Source organism: Oryctolagus cuniculus, chromosome 1, assembly GCF_051225735.1.
Source record: "Oryctolagus cuniculus isolate XC-2025 breed Fujian yellow rabbit chromosome 1, ASM5122573v1, whole genome shotgun sequence".
NCBI classification, from domain to species: Eukaryota; Metazoa; Chordata; class Mammalia; order Lagomorpha; family Leporidae; genus Oryctolagus; species Oryctolagus cuniculus.
In genome coordinates, this window is record NC_142867.1 from 68094607 (window position 1) to 68114951 (window position 20345).

Here is a 20345-nt window from a genome sequence, read left to right on the forward strand (position 1 = left end):
GCCTGCCCCCACAGGACCCCACCGGGCCCCACCGGGCCCCACCCTGCCGCCTCCTGAGTGGTCTCAGGCATGCTGGCGAGGACAGCTGTGCCCCGCCACGCCTGCTGCAGGGAACGGCAGAGCTGGCCGCTGCTCTCATGGCTGCTCCTGCCTTCCTTGCCCTGCTGCCCAGGGATGAGATCTACTGCCAGCTCAGCAAGCAGCTCACCCACAACCCCTCCAAGAGCAGCTATGCCCGGGGCTGGATCCTCGTGTCTCTGTGTGTCGGCTGCTTCGCCCCCTCTGAGAAGTTCGTGAAGGTAGGGGAGGCACCTGGGTAGGGCTGGGAAGGGGCGGGAGCACAGGCACCTGCTAATGGAAAGAGTGCTCATCTCTCAGGCCTGGCCATCTCCTGTTGGCCACTTCCTCCCGGCACCTCTGCCCGGCCACCACTGGCGCCATGCCTCAGGAGGAGGTTGGGTCTGGGCCCCCTGCACATGTGACCTGGGGCAGGTGGTCCAGTTCCTCCTGGGTGTTGAGGACACTGAGGCAGAGCAGAGCTGACCTGAGTGGTGGGTGCTGTGAGGGTGGAGGCGGAGGGGCAGCCAAGCCAGGGGAGCACTGTGGGGGGAGGTGCTGCTGAGACCCAGGGGATGGATTGTGGTGGCCTTGCACTAAGCCAATGGGAGCCACAGAAAGCAAAGGCAGGATGTGGGCGGAGGCCTCGGGGGAGGCCCAGGGAGTGGGTGGGGCTGTCTCATGGGTCCCTGTCTACAGTACCTGCGGAACTTCATCCACGGGGGGCCGCCCGGCTATGCCCCGTACTGTGAGGAGCGCCTGAGGAGGACTTTTGTCAACGGGACGCGCACACAGCCACCCAGCTGGCTGGAGCTGCAGGTGTGTGCCTACGTGCTTTGTGTGTGTGTATGTGTGCATGTGCATGCGTGTGCACATGCATGCCTGGTGTACTCCTATGCCCCAGAAACATTCCCTGCCCTGGGCCTCCGGGATTCCTCAAGTGTCTGTTCTCACATTGAGGGATCCCAGGCCCTGGGAACCAGAAGGCCTCCCAAGCATGGTTGATGAGACCTGGGCGGGGTAGCGTGTTCCTTATGCACCTCATGGTCCCTTTGGGGTGGGCCACACAGCAAGGAGCTACGAAGGCACCTGTGGCAGGGACAGTCAGTTTCCCAGTTTGATGTAGGGACTCAGGTTCAGGGACAGAAGCAAATCCACTGGAAGCCAGTGCCCAGAGAGCTGGCCTCAAGTGGAGGGACCCCACACACACCACGTTGGGTTACTCTCAGGCCACCAAGTCCAAGAAGCCCATCATGCTGCCCGTGACATTCATGGACGGGACCACCAAGACCCTGCTGACAGACTCGGCGACCACAGCCCGGGAGCTGTGCAATGCGCTGGCCGACAAGATCTCACTGAAGGACCGCTTCGGGTTCTCCCTCTACATCGCCCTGTTTGATAAGGTGCGGCAGCCCCATAGCGCCTCCTACTGGTCCCACGCAGGCTTGGCCCTCAGGCTCCCATCCCGGCGCTGGCAGCTCCTGGCTTGGGTGACCTGCCAGGGAGCTTCAGTTCCTCTTTCAGCTGGGCGTAAGCCTGGCTCTGGCTCACCCAGTAGGATACGGGGAGCTCTTAGACACTGAGGGAGCCTCAGGCCCATGAAGAGTGGAACCCAGAGCATTCCTCTGTCCAGTTTGCCCAGGGCCCAAGAAAGAACGTGACAGGTGGATGGGAGGGGCAGCTTTGTTCCTGGCCAGTGGGATTTCGCTGTTTGGCTGGGATGTGTGGCAAGCAACCAGGCCGCGGTGGTCGCTCCTTTCACTCTTCCTCATGCAGCTGGAGTTTGGGCATCCCCTGGACACACACTGGGGACCAGAGCTTTCCCTGCTCAGCTGAGCCTGAGGGTATTCCCAGCCCCAGCACAAGCACGGGCACCCCCACCCAGCACGTCCAGAGATGGAACCACAGTGCTGGCATGGTTTGCCTGGATCTTCCTTACCTGTAGAGACCATCTGCATTTTCAGTGACAACCTGTTAGTTTCTCAAAGAGCTTGTGCTAGGAACAGGGAACTCCCTCAAAACTGCCCCAAGCTGAGGCTAGAAAGATGATACATGGGTGTGCCAGCTTAGAGCCCATGGCTGGGACCACAGGCCCCGATCCTGTGTGTGTCCTGGAGGCCTGAGGCTGTGTCCATGCCTCCAGAGCAGGTGGCAGAGCCCCTTGCAGCCCCTCCCCTCTGCTGGACCTGCTCCACTTGCCACAGGTGTCCTCGCTGGGCAGCGGCAGTGACCACGTCATGGATGCCATCTCTCAGTGTGAGCAGTATGCCAAGGAGCAAGGTGCCCAGGAGCGCAATGCACCCTGGAGACTCTTCTTCCGCAAAGAGGTCTTCACACCCTGGCACAACCCTGCGGAAGACAACGTGGCCACAAACCTCATCTACCAGCAGGTGGTGCGCGGGGTCAAGTTTGGCGAGTACAGGTGTGAGAAGGTGAGTGAGAGCCAATGCTTGTCTTAGCTTGCTTGTTGTCCAAACTTGGACTGCAGGCTGCTGTAGCTCCTGGAGCGTGGCTGTCTTGTGGCTGGGCGTCTCCTGGCTCTCGCTGGACTTACCACTGCCTACCCAGGAGGCTCTGTGGGACCCCTGGCATTATATTAGCACCATCCATTGCAGCAGAGTAGAGCTTCAGGACTCAGGGTATTGTCCTGAGTTAGCCCTGTAAACTGTGCTCTAACAAGAAAGAGACCTGTTGGTTCAGACCAGAGTTTTCAAACGTGGATCCTTTTATTACCACCTAAGAATGGGAACAATGAAATTGATGATGGGGGGAGGGATCGATGGTGCACACTGTGTGTGGTGGTAGTGATAACGATGGTATTGAGGGGTGGGCAAGCCGACACTCCATCAGAATACATTAGTGCAGCCACCTAAGTAGCTACATTTCTGTGATACTTCTGATGAACTGGACAAATATGCTGCTTTCGGAGCTCTTCGAGAGAGCCTTTCTCTACAGCCCCAGGCAGGCATCCCTGGGGCTGCCGTGTGCCAGCCTAGGGGGAGAAGGGGCATGGGCCCAGGCCTACCAGGCTGTCCGAGCCTCTGCAGTAGCACCTGCTGGTGAGTAAATGCTGTGACCAACCGGCAGGTACACAGTGATGTGCCGGAGATGGCCACGGAGATGTGCCACGATGGCACTGCCCCATGCCACTCGGCTCCAGCCCTGCCCCTGGCCAGATTTCCACTTTGCAAGGCAGGCACTTCCTCTTCTCTGGCTTGTCTGTCCCAGATGGTGTGTCCCAGGCAGAGTCCAGCTCTCTGTCAGTGCTGGGGCGAGGGGACCTGGAGAAGGGAAGGGGAGCTCACAGCGCCTCTGAGCAGGCAACAATTCTGTGGTGGATCAGCCAACAGGCCAGGGTCTGAGGACCAGGAGAGGGTCTGGGGGCTTCAGTGGTCTGCAAGGGGTTCGCCGAAGGGCCTGGACCATGTGTGCGACTGAAGCCCCTTCCCCCAGGAGGATGACCTGGCCGAGCTGGCCTCCCAGCAGTACTTCGTGGACTACGGCTCTGAGATGATCCTGGAGCGCCTCCTGAACCTCGTGCCCACCTACATCCCTGACCGCGAGATCACGCCGCTCAAGACGCTGGAGAAGTGGGCCCAGTTGGCCATTGCTGCCCACAAGAAGGTGAGGGGTTGGAAGAAAGCCAAGAACTTCAGTGTCCACCTGACACCTGTGTCCATGGGGCTGCCACGTGGTTGTTGGATGGAGCTCCTTCATTCTCTTCACCTCTACCCATCTCTGTCCTTGCCAGGGTATCTATGCCCAGAGGAGAACTGATGCCCAGAAGGTCAAAGAGGATGTGGTCAATTATGCCCGCTTCAAGTGGCCTTTGCTCTTCTCCAGGTTTTATGAAGCCTACAAATTCTCAGGTACTGCCTGGTCTCTAAGTCCCCCCCGCCACCTTCTCAGCCAGTGGGATTCCTGCCTGGGGGGCTGCTTGCCCCTTTCAGGTCCATGCTGCTGGAAGGTGCCTGCCTCCCCATAGTCCAGTAATGCCCCCATGGTGCATAGCAGTGCTCAGTGGGTCACTGGACTGAGTGAGGACTGGCAGCATTAAAGCACTGGCTGGGTATAGAAGACGGAGGCCACAGAGGGGTCTGCTCTGCTGGGCTCCGAAGCCAGAGTGGGTGTGGCAAGCACAAATCCACAAAGGCTATTTGTCCAGCCACCCTCGGGCCATCAGTGCTGAGTCTCTGCTCTGTGTCAGTCCCTATGCTGATGCTTGGATTCACGCAGTTGCCCACAGCAGGGCCAGAGGGAAGCTCGGGGCTTGTTTGTCCAGCCTTCCCCCCCTCCCCTCTTAGTGCAGGGCAGGGCAGGGACTCAAACTCCAGTTCCCAATTCAGAGCGCTCACCCCGCCGCATCTCAGGCTTAGCTTGTAGGGAGGCTGTGCGTGCTGAGCAGCAGTGTCCCTGTCTCGGGAACGGTGGATTTCCACAGTAGCCCCTTCCCTGCAGGCAGGCAGACTGGGAAGGGCTGGGGCCTGGGGGCAGAGACCTCCCTCTCAGTGCCCCATCCTGGTCCCAGGCCCCAGTCTCCCCAAGAACGACGTCATTGTGGCTGTCAACTGGACGGGTGTCTACTTCGTGGATGAGCAGGAGCAGGTGCTTCTGGAGCTGTCTTTCCCAGAGATCATGGCCGTGTCTAGCAGCAGGTATGCAGGGGCAGGTGGAGACACCGAGGGTGGGGTCTGGGGCTCTTCCGCAGGGCACAGGGGTGCTGAGGCACACGCTGGCCTGTCCTAGGCACATGCCCCTGATGGGTCTGTGCAGTACCATGCACATCCTCCTAATGGTGGAGGGAGGACTTGACAGAGGACTGGCAGGGGCAGGTGAGTGTATACAAACAGAGCTTGGCTCCAAAGTCAGGGGCTTGGGTGGGACTCGCCTCCATGTAATCTCTAAAATATGGTCTTAGGAGGTGAGGAATAAATGCCTAAGTGATGGGAGAATCCTCTGTAAACCCAGAAGTGGGGTACACCTATTGGGATGGTGGTGGTGGGTGCCCGGAATAAGCTGGTTTCCCAGCAGTGCAGTGGCTCCCACCCCTCATCCAAGGCTCGCAGGAGTGTCTCTGGGCTGCATCCTGTGTGGGTCAGGATTGAGCATTGTCCAGCTGTGATCAGGCATCTGGGATGCAGGAGTGAAAGGATAGTCCTTGCCCTCTTGAAGCGTCAGTCGAGAGGGGACAGATAGTGAACAGGCCACTTTAAAGCAGGGACAATGTGATGAGGGCCGGTGGAGGTGGGGAAGACTTCCTGGAGGAAGGGGCATAGAGAGGCAAAGGAGAAGTGGGCTGGGCTGCTGTGGGGCTCCTGCTGGACCACATCTCCCGAGCGGGGCCGTATCTAACTCAGCGGGCCTTGGTGTCCTGCAGGGAATGCCGTGTCTTGCTCTCACTGGGCTGCTCTGATCTATGCTGTGCTGCACCTCATGTGCGCCAGGTAGGACTGATCCCGGCTGGGCCCTGTTCTCCGTGTTGGTCCTGCAGGGGAGCCAAACTGACCGCCCCAAGCTTCACACTGGCCACCATCAAGGGGGACGAGTACACTTTCACCTCCAGCAATGCCGAGGACATCCGTGACCTGGTGGTCACCTTCCTGGAGGGGCTCCGGCGGAGGTCTAAGTACGTGGTGGCCCTGCAGGACAACCCCAACCCTGGTGAGTGACTGCCAGCAGGGCTGCAGGCACGGCTCGGGGGCACTCAAGCTGCTCTCGCCACGTTCCCATCCTTGCCCGGGTGCTGGGCTGAGGAGCAGGGCTTGTGCCTTTCCCATGGGCCCTGTGTCCTCCCTTCCCTCAGCCGTCAGTGAGGCCAGTGGTCAGCCTCAGTGTTCTCCACATCTCCATCTGCAGTTGACAGCAGCCGGAACAACCGCCCTGTGGCTCTGAGTCACTAGGCCCCTGGTCAAAGGAGGGAAAGACAAAGATGAACTGCCAGCTGCTCTGCCTTCAGTAGGGAGGGGGTCGAGAAAGAGCCAGTAGGGCCCTGGGGACAGCACAGGAGCAGGGACGCCTAGAAGTCATGGGGGCTCAGCAGAGAGGTCTTTGTGGAGCTGGGGCCCAGGGAGGTGAAGTGTGAGTAAAGCCGGAGGGAGCCAACAGGTCCAGGAAGTGCACAGCTGGCACTGCCCAAAACAGGTGCGGTGAGGGAGGAGGAGGAGAGTGAGGGGCGGAGGGATCAGAGAGGCCCTCACAGCAGGCTTAGGAGCATGAGCGGCCCACTCAGGGGGCCGCGTCTGTGTGGAAGGCTGTGATAAGGTGAAGGCGGGTGGGCAGACATGAGTGGGACAGGGCCTGTTCTTCAGTGGGGAGTAACAGCTTACGGATCAACCCAATAATGTTCTCTTTCTATCCTCATGCGACCCCATCACCTCTGCATGGCAGCGGGGGAGGAATCAGGCTTCCTCAGCTTTGCCAAGGGAGACCTCATCATCCTGGACCATGACACCGGGGAGCAGGGCATGAACTCGGGCTGGGCCAGCGGTGTCAACGAGAGGACCAAGCAACGTGGGGACTTCCCCATGGATTGCGTGTATGTCATGCCCACCGTCACCATGCCACCACGGGAGATTGTGGTGCGTATGCTTTCTCTGCCCAGACCCGTTCAGATGCAGTGAGGGGCTGTGACAGAGGAACGGTGTGCAGCTTCTGTGAGGATGAGCTAGGATCCTAGGGGACCACAGACCCAAGGTGGGGGCAGCTCCCAGACTTGTGTCAGGGGAGGAAGGAGGAAGGTGGCCTGGGGAGGGGCGTGTCCTGCCCTGGCTGCAGGGCCCCGGGCATTGTGGAGACCCAGGGAGCACAGCCCTGAGGCAGGCTCAGCTGAGCAGGCAGGCTGGGCCCAGCATGAGGAAGCTAGCAGTGACTTCAGAGAGCCTAGAGAAGGGAGAGGCTCCCAGAGTCAGACTAGGGCATGGGCTCCGCTCGACGGGTCGTCTCCCTCAGCCTCATTCTGGAAGGTTCTGGGCCTCCTCATGTTGATCCCAGGTGGGGAGCTGACTTTAGTCCCCTGCCTCTCGGCCCCTAGGCCCTGGTCACTCTGACCCCTGACCAAAGGCAGGACGTTATCCGGCTCATGCAGCTGCGAACAGCAGAGCCTGAGGTGCGAGCCAAGCCCTACACGCTGGAGGAGTTCTCCTACGACTACTTCAGGTGACAGGCTCCTGGGGTGGACAGGGAAGGGGAGGGGCTACGGGACAGTGAGCTACAGCCTCCTGCAGCTAGTTTTCTGGGAAGGTGCTACCTGCTAGGTGAGCCTCGGCAAGTTGTCTCACCCTTCCTGCCTTCATGTAAGAGATGGGGACTGCGCCCACCCCTATGCAGGGCCTGGCTACTCAGGACCCACACCTGTGCCTGCTTCACCAACTCAGAAAGGTGGGAAGCCAGGTAGGAAACAGGCAGCTGCAATTCCACTTACCTAGTCTAAAGAGGATGCTGTGGTGAGGGGCAGGGCAGAGGCTGCTTGGAGGAGGTGGCACGTGCACATCACAGGTCATACAGCAAGGCAGGGCCTGTTCTCTGTCCTCAGCCTGCAGGCACAGGGTGGGTAGGGGTTCTCCCCCAGGGCTGCCTGCAGTTGGGTCAGTGTTGACTGTCCCTGTGCTGTGGCAGGCCCCCACCCAAGCACACGCTGAGCCGTGTCATGGTGTCCAAGGCCCGTGGCAAGGATCGGCTGTGGAGCCACACACGGGAACCACTCAAGCAGGCGCTGCTCAAGAAGATCCTGGGCAACGAGGAGCTCTCGCAGGAGGCCTGCATGGCCTTCATCGATATCCACACTGGTGGGGGTAGGGCCGGGGTGGGCCGGGGTTTCATTCGGACACCTCCTTCCCTCTCAGGGGGCCTGTCTGGTCTGCCACGTGCACAGCAGCTGCCTTGCCCACTCCCTCCCTTGATCCTGTCATTTGTTTGACACATATACTGTGCCTTGTGCTGGGCCAGGCACAGGGACACAGCCATGACCAGCCCTGGCCCCTGGCCTCATGGGGTGACATGTTGATGGGGATCAGTGCCAGCATGGTGAACTGACCCCACCTGGAGGAGGCAGCAAGGGCCTCCCAGGAAGTGGCTGAGGTCAGAGGCTGCAAAGAATGTTGCTAGGCCAAGGAGAGGGAGAGGGTTCCAGACGGAAACAGGTCTGCAGGGCCGTTTCAAGGGCACAGAGTAATCACGTAGCTGGTGGGCAGGTGTGGGACACAGAAGAGTCTCAAGCCCCAAGGCCAAAGGAGCCCCCTGTGGGAGTGGCATGGTCCCAGGAGTGATCTGGAATCCATCCAGGCTAGCATGAGGACTTGAGAGACAGGAGGCTGGGAGCCTGGGGCTGGTGCCTGGGAGGAGAGAGGATGGGTAGTTTATGCCCATTTCATAAGTGAGTAGCCTGAGGCTCAGGGACCTACCCAGAGGCACATGTGTGAGGGGACGCAAACCCTGCCAGGGAGTGGGAGCCTCTGACCTCTGGTCTCAGGCTAGTACTCCCACGTGCCCCGCCCGAGCCCTTCCTTAACAACCTCTCACCTGTGCTCAAGTACATGGGTGACTACCCATCCAAGCGCACGCGCTCTGTCAACGAGCTCACTGACCAGATCTTTGAGGGTGCTCTGAAGGCCGAGCCCCTCAAGGACGAGGCATACGTGCAGATCCTGAAGCAGCTGACCGACAACCACATCCGGTGAGTGGGCGAGGTGGGCAGGTGGGTGAAGGGCTCCGTGTCCTCCTGTCCATGCAGCCTCCCAGGCCTTCCTCACACAGGAGGGAGCTGTTCTTGGCCCCTCTAATAGCTCAGCTTGGCCTTGAGGCCCAAGGACAGCCTGTCAGGAACACAGAGGTGGCAGCTGTGCCCCTTTGAGCCTGTTCAAGTTAAACAGCCCCAGTTCCTCTAGCTGGTCCTCCTGCCTAAGCTGCCGGGACTATCCCTGCCGGGCTCAGGCCCTGCTGACCACGTGCAGGGTCAACCCTGAAGCATCCCTCCCTGGCTCAGGCCGGGCTGACCATCACTTGAAAGCTCTGGCTGCAAATTCTCCTGTGTCAGGGGTGTTGGCCCCCAGTGTCCCTGCCTCCTCTCCAGGGGTCAGCCTGAGGCAGGCGTGGGAAGTCAGGACCCTGCTCATCTCAGAGAGTAGGAGAGAAGCCCGCCCTCTCCCCCGACACTCAGTTCCCAATTTCCTCCCCAGCTTGGTTACCCTGTACGTCTCTTTCACAAACTCACCAGGAACTACATTTCAGGGGTTTTCACAATGCCAAACCCTAGCATCCACCAGGCCCCCAGCCAGGATACACTTCCCTCCCGTCAGGAACACTGAACTCAGAGTGGTGCTTGCAGGAGCCCAGGGAAGCTGGTCTAACTCAGTGCTATTCAAAGCATGAAGAGTTAAAGAGCTTCTGCCAGACGTAAATCACACCATGCTCCCTCTCTCAGGAAAGTCTCAGTGGAGCCAGGGTTGGTAACAAGGTGGATTTTCATTCTGGCACAAGCACCTTGTATCCCCGTGACTGGTAGCAAGCAGTGTGGGGCCTGGAGCCCCACGTCGAGGTGCACTTACTGGATGTGGCTGTCAGGAAGGCGGGTCCGTGCTGCCCTCAGAGAGGGTGAAGGGCAGGGCAGGCATCTGCTGCAGCAGCAGGCGCTGATTCCCAGCTGGCAGCTGCTCCTACTGGCCACTGGGCCTGTCTTTCAGGTATAGCGAGGAGCGAGGCTGGGAGCTGCTCTGGCTGTGCACAGGCCTCTTCCCGCCCAGCAACATCCTCCTGCCCCACGTGCAGCGCTTCCTGCAGTCCCGCAAGCACTGCCCACTTGCCGTGGACTGCCTTCAGCGACTCCAGAAAGCCCTGAGGTACAGCGGCTGCCGGGGGCAGGGGTGGGCACTCCCGTGGGCTCCCAGCCACACTAAGCTGTGGGACAAGCTCGTTGGGGATGAGGACATGGTGGGGCCCATCCCTGGGGAGCCTCATTGCTCGGAAGCACGTAGCTCATACCTTCAAGTCTGTCCAGGAGCCACAAACACCCGAGTTGTGAAGTCCGCTCACTTCCTTGGATTCCTTCAGTCTCCTACACAGCCCTTGGTGTTGGCACCATTAGCATCCCCTGTTACAGCCCAGGTGGTGGGGCTCGTCACGGGCTTGGAAATGCTGGACGGGGATCAGATCCAGTGTTTGCCTCCAAAGTCTCCGCTATTCCTTGGTCCCCACAAACTCACCCACTCCTGACCCTATCCCCATCCTCATTTTCAGAAACGGGTCCCGGAAGTACCCTCCGCACCTGGTAGAGGTGGAGGCCATTCAGCACAAAACCACACAGATCTTCCACAAGGTTTACTTTCCTGATGACACCGACGAAGTGAGAGTCACTGGGTTCTCAGTCTGCAGACACCTCACCAGGCCGGGCCTCCTGGCTTGCCACCGCCTGAAGCCTGTGCACTTGCTGCCTTGTCCTCCTGCCCTTCAGAACGGTCAGGGTGTAGTCAGAAGACCACAGCTTCCCTGCTTCCCAGAGCTCTCCTTGGAAGGGTGTGCTGCCCGCCCTCTCCTGCCGCCTGGGAGGAGGCTCTGCTTTGGAGAAAATTGTTCTTTTCCTGCTGAGAAAGGATCCATAGTGGGGCCTCCTTCCCTGCCTTGTCCTGGGTGTAGGAGCCCAGGGCCTCCTAGCTCCAGGCCTCCCATGTTGTCCTGAACCCTGGCTCCAGCCTCAGTGCATACCTGGTGTGGTCGGGGTCCCCTCCACACTTGTGCTTCCCTCCACACATCCTGTTTGTCTGTCACATCCATTCAGGCTGCCTCATGATCCCCATCTCATCTTAGCACACTGTCTCACTCAGTTGAACTTGAGTCCAACATCTAAACTTGCGTGTGACTAACATCAGGATGCCACAATAGGATTCAGGTTGCAAGGACAGAGAACTTGCTACAATCTGTTCCCTCCAGTAGAAGCCATCCCCACAGCTCTTTCCTGCACCTAAACCCCAGACCCTCAAATCCTCGCTCTGGTCTGGGCTGCTTTCCCCCTTACACCTGTCTCCTTCCCTACACCCGTCCCTGCTGTGAGCCCTTGGCCTCATGCTGCACAGCTAGACCCAGGATCCTGGAAGCCAGGGCCAAGTCCTGCTTGGTGGGGCAGGGTGTCTGAGATTTGGGAAGACCCTGAGAGGAGCTGCTTTCCCCAGTTTTATGAAGGCTGTGTTGGGCTCTGGACCCCCAGGGAAGACACCTCAAAGGAAGGGTGTCTTACAGGGGAGAGGGGCATGGGAGGAGTACAGAAGCCAAGTGAGCACCACCGCCCCCTCCCCCAGGCCTTTGAGGTGGAGTCCAGCACCAAGGCCAAAGATTTCTGCCAGAACATTGCCAGCCGGCTGCTCCTCAAGTCCTCCGAGGGATTCAGCCTCTTTGTCAAAATCGCAGACAAGGTGGGTCTGCCTGACTGCTCTGGCCCATCTGTGGGGAGATCTGCTGGAGCTATAGGAACTTCTGGGGGAGAGGGGTAGAGGGGAGGGGGGAGACGGTCATGCCTGGCATGGGACAGCCTTCACACATCCCTGTAGCCTCCCTGTGCATGGAACAGCGGCCCCTAAATCTCTCTCCTCTGAGGCATTACACATGACCTCAGATCATCTGGGGAGCCATGTGCCCATTCTAGGATTCTGGGCATGCCATATGTCCCCCTGCCTTGCTGCACACAAGTACTTTCCAGCTGTCTTTGGTCCCTCAGCTGCCACGCTGCCATCAATTCACCCTGAAATAACCCTTGCAGGGGACCGTGACTGTCCTCACCTATAGATCACAGGAGGGGCTGAGAAGTAGTGTAACATATCCCAGGTTGCCCAGCAGGTGGCACCCTCCCACATAAGTGCCCCCACCATGGACATCTTAAAGGCACGGAATTAAAGCCCCTCCCAGGAAGGCTTCCTTGCCCTGTGGGACAGAATTAGGAGCTCCCTCTTACTGAGCACTGACAATCCCTTGGATGTCCACACTTGTTTCCACACTTCATGCCTGTCCCTGTGCCAGACATAGGGACCCAGAGGCAACCTTCATGAGGTCCTAGACTCAGGGGAGTGCAGAGCCCATGGGAGGAGTGGCAGGGACTCTAAAGAATGTCCAAGGCAGGCTCTGAGCCTCATTCCTGGCTGCTTTCCCTAGGCCTCAGGAGGACCTTGGTGTCCTAGGTGCTGAGTGAAAGGACTGCTGATCTGGGCAGGAAGGGGGCTTCTGACAATGCACAGCAGGCACTGTCAGGGTGGGTGGGGCCGATCACACTTCTGACCAGGAGTAGACTCTTTCCAGAGCAGGGGACAGCAGCAATGCCCTGGAGGGGGGAGTCAGAATACTTAGAACTGTCTGAGTATGCTCTAATGACCACGTCTCTAGGTCATCAGTGTCCCTGAGAATGACTTCTTCTTCGATTTTGTTCGACATCTGACAGACTGGATAAAGAAAGCACGTCCCATCAAGGATGGTAATGAGGCCCGGGCCTGAGACCACCTGAGGCCCAGACCAGGGCAGGTGCCATGGTGCAAGGCCTACCTGGGTGGGGTTCAAACAAGGGCATCCTCTGTGCTGGGACTTTCTGGGTGACAGTCAGCTCTGTGCCACAGGAATCGTGCCATCACTCACCTACCAGGTGTTCTTCATGAAGAAACTGTGGACCACGACAGTGCCAGGGAAGGACCCTATGGCTGATTCCATCTTCCACTATTACCAGGTGAGCCACCGAGGCCTCTCTGCTCCTGTCTTCTCCATACACCACCAGCCCTGCAGTACTCCGAATGTTGAGGGGCCTGTAAAAGTCAAGGCTGTAAGGGATTACTTCCGGACCACTGGGGCCCAGGGACTGGCCCAACCACCAATCCTTCTGTCTCTTAACCCCTCAGCTCTTCCTCTGAGCTCCTAATCTCTACCTGTACAGGGGCCTCCCTCAGTGCCCAGCTGTCCTCTGAATTTGAGATTCTGCTGCTATAAGTGAGTATACTCAAGACCTCTGTGCCATTCTGTAAACGTCTGCTAGCACAGGCATGCACCCACAGGAAGCCAGCACAGAAGCCTACCTATTGAACTTGAACTAAGACAAGTGTCTACCATGTGTGTGTCTACCAGGCCCTGAGAAGTAGCACATTGTTCCTGTTACAGAGAAACTGAGACTCAGAGTGGTCAGATGACGTGATTAGACTCAAAGAGCTGGGGGACCTTGGGTTTGGCTCTAGTCTTCGTGGCTGCAGATCAGGGCTCTTGTCTGCACTGTAGCCTACTTACATGCTGGGCAGGGTGGAGGGGGTGTGGATAGTGGCTGCTGTGGCACCTGCCTCCCCATCCCCACCCCAAGATGGCCCAGTGAGTGAATGGCACCTGACCCAACAGCTTCCCCAAGGTGGACTTCCTCAGCTCCTGTGTCCTGGACTGCACCCAGTTATTTTCCCTCTGGAGTATCTGGAAATCCAGCATCATCCCCACCAGCTGGGTCAGTCTACCATCGTCTCATCTGGATGAAGGCAGTGGCCTTCTCCCCAGCTTCTCCCAGCTATTTTTTCCCCTTTCAGTCTCCTCTCCACAGCGTATTCATGCTGCTTCCTGAGCCTAGCAGGAGCTTCCTATGGCTCTTGGGGTCCAACTGCGAATTCTGACTGTGGCCCTGCATGGCAGTGCCTATACTTACATCTGCTGCCTTGTCTTGCACCCGGTACCCCATGTTCAGTTCATTAGAGCTACATTCTTTTTTTCAGATTCTCAGGTGTGCCATACAGCCTTTGTAATGTTCTATCTGGGGTGTTGTTCCCACAGCACTGATTTTTTAGAATCAATTCAACCTTCGGTACCTTAAAGGAACTTATCCCTGTCCCAAGACTAGATCATAGATCAGGTCGCACTGTTACATGCTCTCACAGCACCGTGAACAATTCCATTAAAGACTAACTATACCTCAGTTATTAATGATTATTAATGTCTGTTCTTGCCTCGAGACTATACATCCCATTAAAGTAGAAAGGGTATGTGTTGTTGCTTGAAGGCCTGGCTCATAACAGATACTCAGAAAATGTCGTTGGATTGATGGGAGGATGAATACTGAGTGAATTTACTGGTGGATATTGTTAGGTAGTGATTAGACTGATGATAAGGAGACGTGTGTGAGTGGATAGACTCATAGGTGGATAGGGTATGGGTGAGTAGATGGAAAAGTTGATGGATTGTGACTGACTCAGCTCTCTGATGGGCAGTGTGTCCTTAGGTCAGCCTCTGTTTCCCTACCCTTGAAATTGTAGACGAGATAATCCAAAGGCTCCAGGAGCCTCTGGGCAGCGCTGGTGCTTCAGAGCCTTTATCTTTGGTCTATCTCACATCCTCATTGCTCTGGTTCTGGGCCTGCAAGTTCAATGGAGTGGGAACGCTGGGCTGAACACACTAACAGGCCATGCTGAGGGATTCTTCCAAGAGAGGACAGACACAGGGGGCGGGGAGGTATGGAGCATTCTCAAGTTCACCAGCTGGTCACTCTGAATTTCTGCTTAAATGGCGCTGCTTACCTCACTGTACTCTTATGAGGTAGAGGAGACAATATTCAGACATGGCTATGCTTTCAAACTGTACTGTGCGGAATCTGCAGGCACACTTGCTATTTCCTTGTCCTGTGCCACCTCCTTTGGGTGAGCAGTGTCAGCTGGGGCTGCAGAAGTGGTGGGCCCAGGTGCAGGGGTAAGACAGCAGCTCCCAACTTTGGGGTGGTGGGGAATGAGCCTGCTTCCTCCAGCTCCTTCTACACCTGTGACCTGCTACATCTCTGGCAGGAGTTGCCCAAGTATCTCCGAGGCTACCATAAGTGCACGCGAGAGGAGGTGCTGCAGTTGGGGGCGCTGATCTACAGGGTCAAGTTTGAGGAGGACAAGTCCTACTTTCCCAGTATCCCCAAGCTGCTGCGGGAGCTGGTGCCCCAAGACCTCATCCGGCAGATCTCACCTGACGACTGGAAACGGGTGAGCAGGCTCTGTGCACTCCAGGGGTTGGGGTAACAGGTGCTGGCCAGCAGCGCAGGGAAGTACCCTCTGTGGCTAATGTATGTGATGAAACCTCCCTCTGCCTGATTTATTCTCCAGTCCTCCCTGGATTCAGTTGGACACTTGGCAGTGATTTGCCCTGTCCTGCTACCATGGTGGCCTGATTTCCTTTCTGCCTGTGAGAGGGAAGGGAGATCCGAAGTTCATCAGCTGGGATGAGGGAGGAGACTCGCTGCCCATGTTCTGGGCCTGGCTCTGACAGTGCAGATGGGCAAAGTGATGGAGGGAGAGGACTCTAAATGGCATGCCTGACCCACTTCCTCCTGCAGTCCATTGTCGCCTACTTCAACAAGCATGCAGGGAAGTCCAAGGAGGAGGCCAAGCTGGCCTTCCTGAAGGTCATCTTCAAGTGGCCCACCTTTGGCTCAGCCTTCTTTGAAGTAAAGGTATGCTTGCGGGGATGGTGGGGGTCCTCAGAGGAGGAGGAGGATGATGAGGGGCAAGAGATGGCACAGAGACTTCTCCCCAGGCTGAGGAAAACCATTATGGCCTTGGGCACCTACCATAGCCAGGAAAGGAGAGAAGCCCGCTTAGCCTTGTCTCGGCTAAGGACTCATCCCTGGAGACAGAGGAACCAAAGGCTCAGTGAAGCAGAGGAGGCAGAGTGGAATGCCCTGGGAAACGAAGAACAGCTTGTGATGTGACAATGAAGAGCCTTCAGGAATCTGGCAGAGGCCTGGCCTAGATTGAAGAGCTGGAGGGCTTCCTGGAGGTGACATATGAGCTTTCCAGGGAGACCCTACCCCTGGAAGCAAGACTGGGTGAGGGGTCAGATTAGGATGGGTGAATAGATAATGACTCATTCAGGTCTCTGATGGGAAGTGTGTCCTTAGGACGGGCCTCCATTTCCCTGCTCATCGAATAGTAGACGAGATGACCCAATGGTTCCAGGGGCCTGTGGGCAGCCCTGGTGCTAGAGAGGCTTCATCTCCTGCTTTGGTCCACCTCGTGTCCTCACTGCTCTGGTTCTGGGCCTCTGGGTTGAAGACACTGAGAAGAGGACATAAGGAGGGGGTCCAAGAGAGCACAGATCCAGCAGGGGACGGTAAGGAAGAGGCTCAAGTTCAGCTTCAGGGGATGAGTGTACAAGAAGCCTTTGAGGAGTTTGCCTATGGAAGGGAGAGAGGGGTAGGTGGGTATCTGGAAGCAGGTGTAGGGTTTTTAGATGATGGGAGACATAAGGGCTGAGAGAAAGGACATAGCAGACTCCCAGAGAAGTAGGAGGAAGCGATGGAGCTGCAGCTGGGGACCCATGAGAGGAGGTGTGGTAGCTCGGAGGGCCCAGCAGAGGTGGCAGCCATGAGACATGGAGGGGCCGTCAGTATCTCTGCACTCTGAGCACCACCTAGGCAGCAGGAGAGGCTGACTTTATCCGTGCCGGGAGGGGCTTCATCCCACTCCCCAGATGCTTCCCTTGCTCTGGCCCACCCATCTGACGATTTCCCATCTACCTTTGCCAGCAAACTACAGAGCCAAATTTCCCTGAGATCCTCTTGATCGCCATCAACAAGTATGGGGTCAGCCTCATTGATCCCAGGACCAAGGTGAGCAGGGACAAGAAAGTGGGTGGGGGCTCCTCTGTCTGCACAATCAGGGTCCCAGACCCAAGCCCCGTAAGCCCTGACAGCCTCCTCCCCACATCTCTAAACAGTTTTGTTTGCTGGAGACTCCCTTGCTTCTCATTTGCATCTTCAAAATTGCTCCCCCAGAGTTACTAACAAACTTCTTGCTACCACAATCCATGGACTCCTCTTAGTACTTGGCCTTCCAGCACCAGTGGACACTACCATACTCCCTCCCCTTCTTGGTCAGGGAAACTGACTGTGCTAGGGTACCTGCATGTCACTGCTGCTCACGTCACGGGCCACAGCAGTCCTGACCCAAGGGCCAGGAGGGAGGGTCCTGCCTCATCCTCAGAGGGGTCCACCGAGACAGCTGAAGAGCACTCACGCCCACCGTCTTCCCCTTGGCTTCGTGGGCCACAAATCCCTGTTTGCCTCCCCTTCTCAGACACCTTTGCGGGTTTCTTCGCTACCCAGCCCATGCATATGATGCTCCCCAAGTCCTGTCCTGCTTTCTTCTTGTCTGCTTCTTTAACTCTCCCTGGACCATCTCACCACAGGCCTGCAGTAGGAGTTCCCTCAGGCCTCCCAAATTTCCAGTTTCAGCCCCACGGACCCAACAACCTGCTGGACTGCCCTCACCCACTGGCCCCAACCAACACCTGCAGGGAAGGCGCCTGTCCCCACAGCAGCTCCAGGCAGAGCAGGCCTCTGCCTCTTGCTTGGATTCTCACGGGAGGGCCTCAGGCCTTCCGGAAGTGGAGTTGCTGTTGGAGCTGGGGGGAACAAGGCCCCTGGGGCCAGGCTCTACACCTTCTTGCCCATTCTACTCCCCTAGGACATCCTGACCACACACCCATTCACCAAAATCTCCAACTGGAGCAGTGGCAATACTTACTTCCACATCACCATTGGGAACCTGGTGCGCGGGAGCAAACTACTCTGTGAGACGTCACTGGTGCGTGCTTCCTTCTGAGCCTGGAGGGGGTGGCTCTGCCTTGCCTGCAGCTTTGGGGGAACAAGCATAGCTGTGCCAGCTTGGCCTGGGGGCAGAGTCAAAGATCAGCCAGGATCAAGGTCAGGTCTGTGTGAGGTTCAGCTTAGGTCTGGGGCTTAATCTGAGCTGAGGAACAGTTCTCTCATCCAGCAAGCATGAAGCACCTTCAGCATGTGGGATCGAGCCTGTGGTGGTAGCCCTTCCCCAAGTTCAACAGCAGAACCCTGGCAATGAGCCCTCCGGGGCTGAGCTCAAACTTCCAAGGTGTAGCTCAACTGGTAGCCTTTAGAGTTATTCCTGCTGGGAAGGACCCAGGATGTGAGAGACCCACAGATAGGGGTTTCAGGTGGGGGGGCAGGGTCTGCCTCGGCTTGGGTTCCTGTGTGCGCTTCGGGACCTGTATCTGCTGTGAGGGGCTAGCCTTGTCCCTTTGTGCTCTGCTTATATTCCCCCTGCTTCCAGGGCTACAAGATGGATGACCTCCTGACTTCCTACATCAGCCAGATGCTCACAGCCATGAGCAAACAGCGGGGCTCCAGGAGCAGCAAGTGAACAGCGGAGAGGAGCTACTGGCTCCCTGGGGAGCAGCTGGCTGAGGCCCATGGCTACTCCTGCAGCCGAGGGAGACCCTGTAATACAGATGGGGAGGCAGGCCAGGCAGCCACACTGACACACTTCTCCAGGGAGGGAGTCTCCTCCCACCGCTGCGGTACCTGGGTGAACTCGAGTCCCAGCTTGCTGTGTGGCCTTCCCAGCTGTAAGAGCCAGCGCTCCTGGATGCTGCTTTTTTGTCTCAGACCAATGCTACCATGCAACCCCCTTCTGACTTTCTGCATCCTGTTGGCACAGAGAAATTGGGAGGAGAGCCTAGCTTTCTGTAATGGGAAGCACCCAACCAAACAGGCACTGAACAGAAACCTGAGACCAGGACTCTCAGCTGGGTGAGGGAGACAGTCTACTTTTATACAGTGTAGTGGGAGTGCTGGGCCCGACCTTGACTCTCTGATCACCTCAGGGCATAAAGCATGTGTTTCATCCTCTGGCCCTACCGTGTCTTTTCTGGCAGAGGGGACAAAAGGGGGTGTGGTTCAGGACGGTGCCCTGTCGCAGGGTGTCCTCTCTAACTGCCTTCTCAGTCTGTCCCTGCTTGGCCAAGCAGGTCTGAGTTCGAGGGTTGGGGTGATCGAGCCCAAGGTATACCTGAAGCTGTCTTAAAGGCACCATCTGGGAGCAGAGCAGGTTAGGGGCAAATGCTGGTCATCGGGCTGGGAGAGGGAGAAATCAGTTTCTGGGCCTTACCTGGGGCCAGTGGAGCCAGAGCAGCTCTTCCATCCTGTTAGAAACTTCTCCCCGGCTCATCTAGACATGTTCAAGACCACTGCCGTCTTGGGTTAAATCCCTGTACCTGGTGGGTGTCTGTAAAATGTTTCTTGTGACCAAGGTGGGACAACTGCTGTCTGGGGTACGGGCTTCTGACAGGGCAGCTGTGATCTGGGGTGAGGCACCTTCCCGGCTGTGCTGCACTGAGTGCCCAGAGAAGTGACAGTGGAGAAGTCTCTTGAGGGAGCTGTTTTCTGACACTGCAGTAACAGTGTCCAGGGCCTGTCTGCCTTCACACAATCACGTCTGTGTCATTCCCACCCACCTGCTCTTCCTTATCTCGCCACTGCCAGTGTAGCAGAGGGAGGGGCTGGTATGTGCAAATGAAACCTCACTTTCTGCAATGATAATGTGGCCTCTGAGGCACCCACCTGTCCCACCAGTGTTTTGAAGGCTCCATTTAAGCCCAGACCAAATCGAGTCAGAAGGAAGGTGGTCTGCCCCTATACCAGCTTTATACAGATGGGGGTACTCAGACCCAGAGAACACTGTAAATGGGTGAAGATCACACAGTGGAACTCACCTCACTGCTCTGAACTTTGGGTTTCCCTACAGACCAAAGGCTATTAGGTCAATCCAGGATTGTGCCCATCATTCCAATGGGGAGTCGGTAAACCAGAAGGTATGAGGACGCATCCCACTGCACAGTAGATCAGGAAAGAGGTGTGGAAGGAGACCTTTGCCCCTGACTCATGCCCATACCACCTCTTATCCTCTGACTTAGGAGTGATCACAGCGGGCAGGAGATACCAGGGAAGGTAGGATCAGACAAACTCTGACCCCTGGAAAGCAACCAGCTCCAGGTGCAGGACCACACAGAATACTGTTCCCATTTCTAATCCCCTTGAGATACATTCTTAGAGAAAGGCTGGGTCAAGTGATCTCTCAAGAGCCTCATGGCCCTTCTGCATGCCTTTTTTTTCCTTAAAGATTTTATTTTTTTGAGAGGAAGAGAGGTCTTCCATCATTGGTTCATTCCCCAAATGGCTGCAATGGCTGGAGCTGGGCTGATCTGAAGCCAGGAGTTTCTTCTGGATCTCCCACGTGGGTGCAGGGGCCCAGGGACTTGGCCATCTTCTACTGCTTTCCCAGGCATTGCAGAGAGCTCGATCAGAAGTGGAGCAGCCAGGACTCCAACTGGTACCCACATGGGATGCTGGCACTACAGGCAGCGGCTTTACCTGCTACACCACAGCACCAGCCCCTGCATGCCTTTCTTGGCCACCCCCCAGCGTCACTACACTTGGCCACAGAGAGAGGAAGAAGGGGACCAGCTGTGGTTAAATTTTCTCTAAAGTCATCCTGTAGGAGAAA

The 20345-nt window shown here is 57.2% G+C and overlaps 1 protein-coding gene across 3 annotated transcripts in view; it reads left to right on the forward strand.

The window, feature by feature from the left end:
- The window catches only part of MYO7A (myosin VIIA), a 67582-nt gene extending 48889 nt beyond the window's left edge, over positions 1-18693 (forward strand). For 2 of the 3 annotated variants that reach the window (XM_070075774.2, XM_051850518.3), the window contains 22 exons: positions 173-299; positions 757-876; positions 1287-1460; positions 2262-2489; positions 3511-3681; positions 3809-3926; positions 4586-4712; positions 5435-5718; positions 6445-6635; positions 7088-7212; positions 7672-7829; positions 8575-8728; positions 9735-9890; positions 10288-10393; positions 11343-11456; positions 12418-12505; positions 12645-12751; positions 14826-15011; positions 15362-15478; positions 16553-16636; positions 17493-17612; positions 18114-18693. In XM_070075774.2, the coding sequence (XP_069931875.2) occupies positions 173-299; positions 757-876; positions 1287-1460; positions 2262-2489; positions 3511-3681; positions 3809-3926; positions 4586-4712; positions 5435-5718; positions 6445-6635; positions 7088-7212; positions 7672-7829; positions 8575-8728; positions 9735-9890; positions 10288-10393; positions 11343-11456; positions 12418-12505; positions 12645-12751; positions 14826-15011; positions 15362-15478; positions 16553-16636; positions 17493-17612; positions 18114-18203 (3145 nt within the window). In that variant the 3' untranslated portion in view covers positions 18204-18693. The remainder of the gene's footprint in view (positions 1-172; positions 300-756; positions 877-1286; positions 1461-2261; positions 2490-3510; positions 3682-3808; positions 3927-4585; positions 4713-5434; positions 5719-6444; positions 6636-7087; positions 7213-7671; positions 7830-8574; positions 8729-9734; positions 9891-10287; positions 10394-11342; positions 11457-12417; positions 12506-12644; positions 12752-14825; positions 15012-15361; positions 15479-16552; positions 16637-17492; positions 17613-18113) is intronic. The other variant, XM_051850537.3, reaches the window with a different exon arrangement.
- The last annotated feature ends 1652 nt before the right edge of the window (positions 18694-20345 follow it).